The 2,069-nt window shown below is 48.3% G+C and overlaps 1 protein-coding gene across 1 annotated transcript; it reads left to right on the top strand.

Moving 5' to 3' along the window:
• Positions 1–716: 716 nt before the first annotated feature.
• Acot13 (acyl-CoA thioesterase 13) lies at positions 717–1,358 on the top strand. Its single transcript, XM_047527172.1, is given in 3 exon segments — positions 717–1,018; positions 1,020–1,066; positions 1,069–1,358. Coding segments are annotated over 3 exon segments (621 nt in total). The 3' UTR covers positions 1,341–1,358.
• Positions 1,359–2,069: the final 711 nt, after the last annotated feature.

Genomic DNA, 2,069 nt, shown 5'->3' with positions numbered 1-2,069 from the left:
TCAAGCCTTCTCTCCTATGTCTGAGCAAAAGGTTTAGCATCTCTTTGGTGATTACAATGCTTTAACAGTGACAACTTCCTGAGACCCAGTTTCACTCCCACTTTTCTGACCTAACTACAAGTATACCTCTGCTGTCTGCTCTCATGCTTACAGAAACCAGGATCAAAGCTGCTCCCAATATCCATAGCACTGCCTGATTGTTGTGATGCCTTGATGTCTTTGCCGCTACATTAATTAGTAACCCTGGGCCCAGTGCCACTTCTAGAAATGTGTGGAAGTGCAGAACTGAAGCAGTGTGTGCAGGCAGCTTCGTTTTGTAGGAACTCACTTTGATCTCGGGCCTGGTTTCATGTTCATGTATCATTGTCTACCACTACTGTCTCTCATTTCCACTTGAAACAAGTCTAGAAATTGCACAGGTACAGCAGAACAGAGACCTAGCCCTAATGGGCCCATGTAAACAATGGGATCCTGACCCATCAGGTCCTCCCATAGAAGGACCAGTCCCCATACCCAAACTGAGAATTCACTTTGGTCTTGCACAAAGAACCTGACTGCCTGTCCCCTTTCACGCTTGCAGTTTCCATTTTCAGGTATTATGCCACATGGAGCACTGGGGCAGGACCTTGGGAATCACGGGAACCTGGTGGAGAGGTAGGAGTGGATTCTCCAAGACCCTTTTGTGAATTCAGTTCGAAAATGCCACTGGCGACTTGATGCCTCTTGCATTCCTTTGCTGCTCCTCTAAACCGTTTTCAAACGTAACAAGAGCTGCAGTGTCCTTGGCCTTGGGGAGCGACTCCTCCCAAGTCAGTCCTTGCGTGGAGCCCAAGGCTCGCAGTCCGTGTGCAACGAGCTGCCTGATGCAGAACGCGCAGGAAACGCTGGAGGTCGGGTTCAGATCTCCAGGCTCCCATGGAGTTTTGGAGAAGGTGACTCTTGCCTCTGCTGCTCCTGAGAAAGTGATTTGCGAAATGAAGGTCGAGCAGCAGCACGCTAATGAAACGGGCACCCTGCACGGGGCTGACAGCTACCGCGGTAGACAGCACATCGACCACGGCGCTGCTGCCCTCAGGAGGGGTCTGCCCGGAGTCAGCGTCGACGGGCACATAACGTTCATGTCACCTGCCGAAACAGGAGGAGAGATAGTGATCATGGCACAAATTTGGAAGCAAGGAAGAACACTTGCATTTGCCTCTGCGGGTCTGACCAACAAAGCCACAGGAAAATGGCTAGCACAGGGCAGGCATACGAAAAACGTATGCAAGAGCAGGGTGCCCCCAAGATGCCCAACAGTGAACACCAAGAGCAAATATTACCAGATTTTCAAAATAAAATGATCAAAACACACACACACACACACACACACACACACACACACACACACACAAATAACAAACTGCATAGGTGAGCACTGACCCTTAAGGTGCCTGCAGGAGGAATGGGAAACTCATACTGCAACAAAATACTCTTCCCTAGAACAATATTGACATTCGTGTTTGAAACTTTCTTAAGGAACTCCCCACCCACTGTTTCCTGTAGCCGATGGAAAGCAGTTTACAATTTGCACAGACACAGAAGTATTGAGAACTAGCCTTAATGGGTCCAGGTGAAGAATGGGATCGTGACAGTACGTGGAGGTACCGCTCCCATATTCAAATTAAGAATTCAGTCTGATCCTCTCGAGGAAACTGCCTTGCAGATACTGTTTCACTCCTGCACTTAAAAACTGTTTTTGAAATGCCATAATCAGGCTCTGTTGGTCACTGTACCCAAGAACACCAAAGGAAGAATGTCAACCAGGGATTTCAGAGGGAATAAACTCTCTAAACCCCATTGTGAGTCAAGTTTGATGGTTCCTGGAACTAGCAGGCCACTTGTATTTCTCTGTGGCTCCTATGAGGCATCTGAAAGTAGCACATTCTGCCTTGATCAGCACTGAAACTTGTGGTGCCCATAGGAAGATGGGAAACCTGATAGGTCAGCGAAAACCTGTCACCTGAAATCCCGTGGAGAGTTGTCTTTAAAACATCCTCAGAACATTCCCATTTCCCAACTCCTAGGGTAGG

This window comes from Sciurus carolinensis, chromosome 16, assembly GCF_902686445.1.
Source record: "Sciurus carolinensis chromosome 16, mSciCar1.2, whole genome shotgun sequence".
NCBI lineage: Eukaryota > Metazoa > Chordata > Mammalia > Rodentia > Sciuridae > Sciurus > Sciurus carolinensis.
Note: the sequence above shows the minus strand (reverse complement) of the source record. Positions and strands in the feature narration are given on the sequence as shown.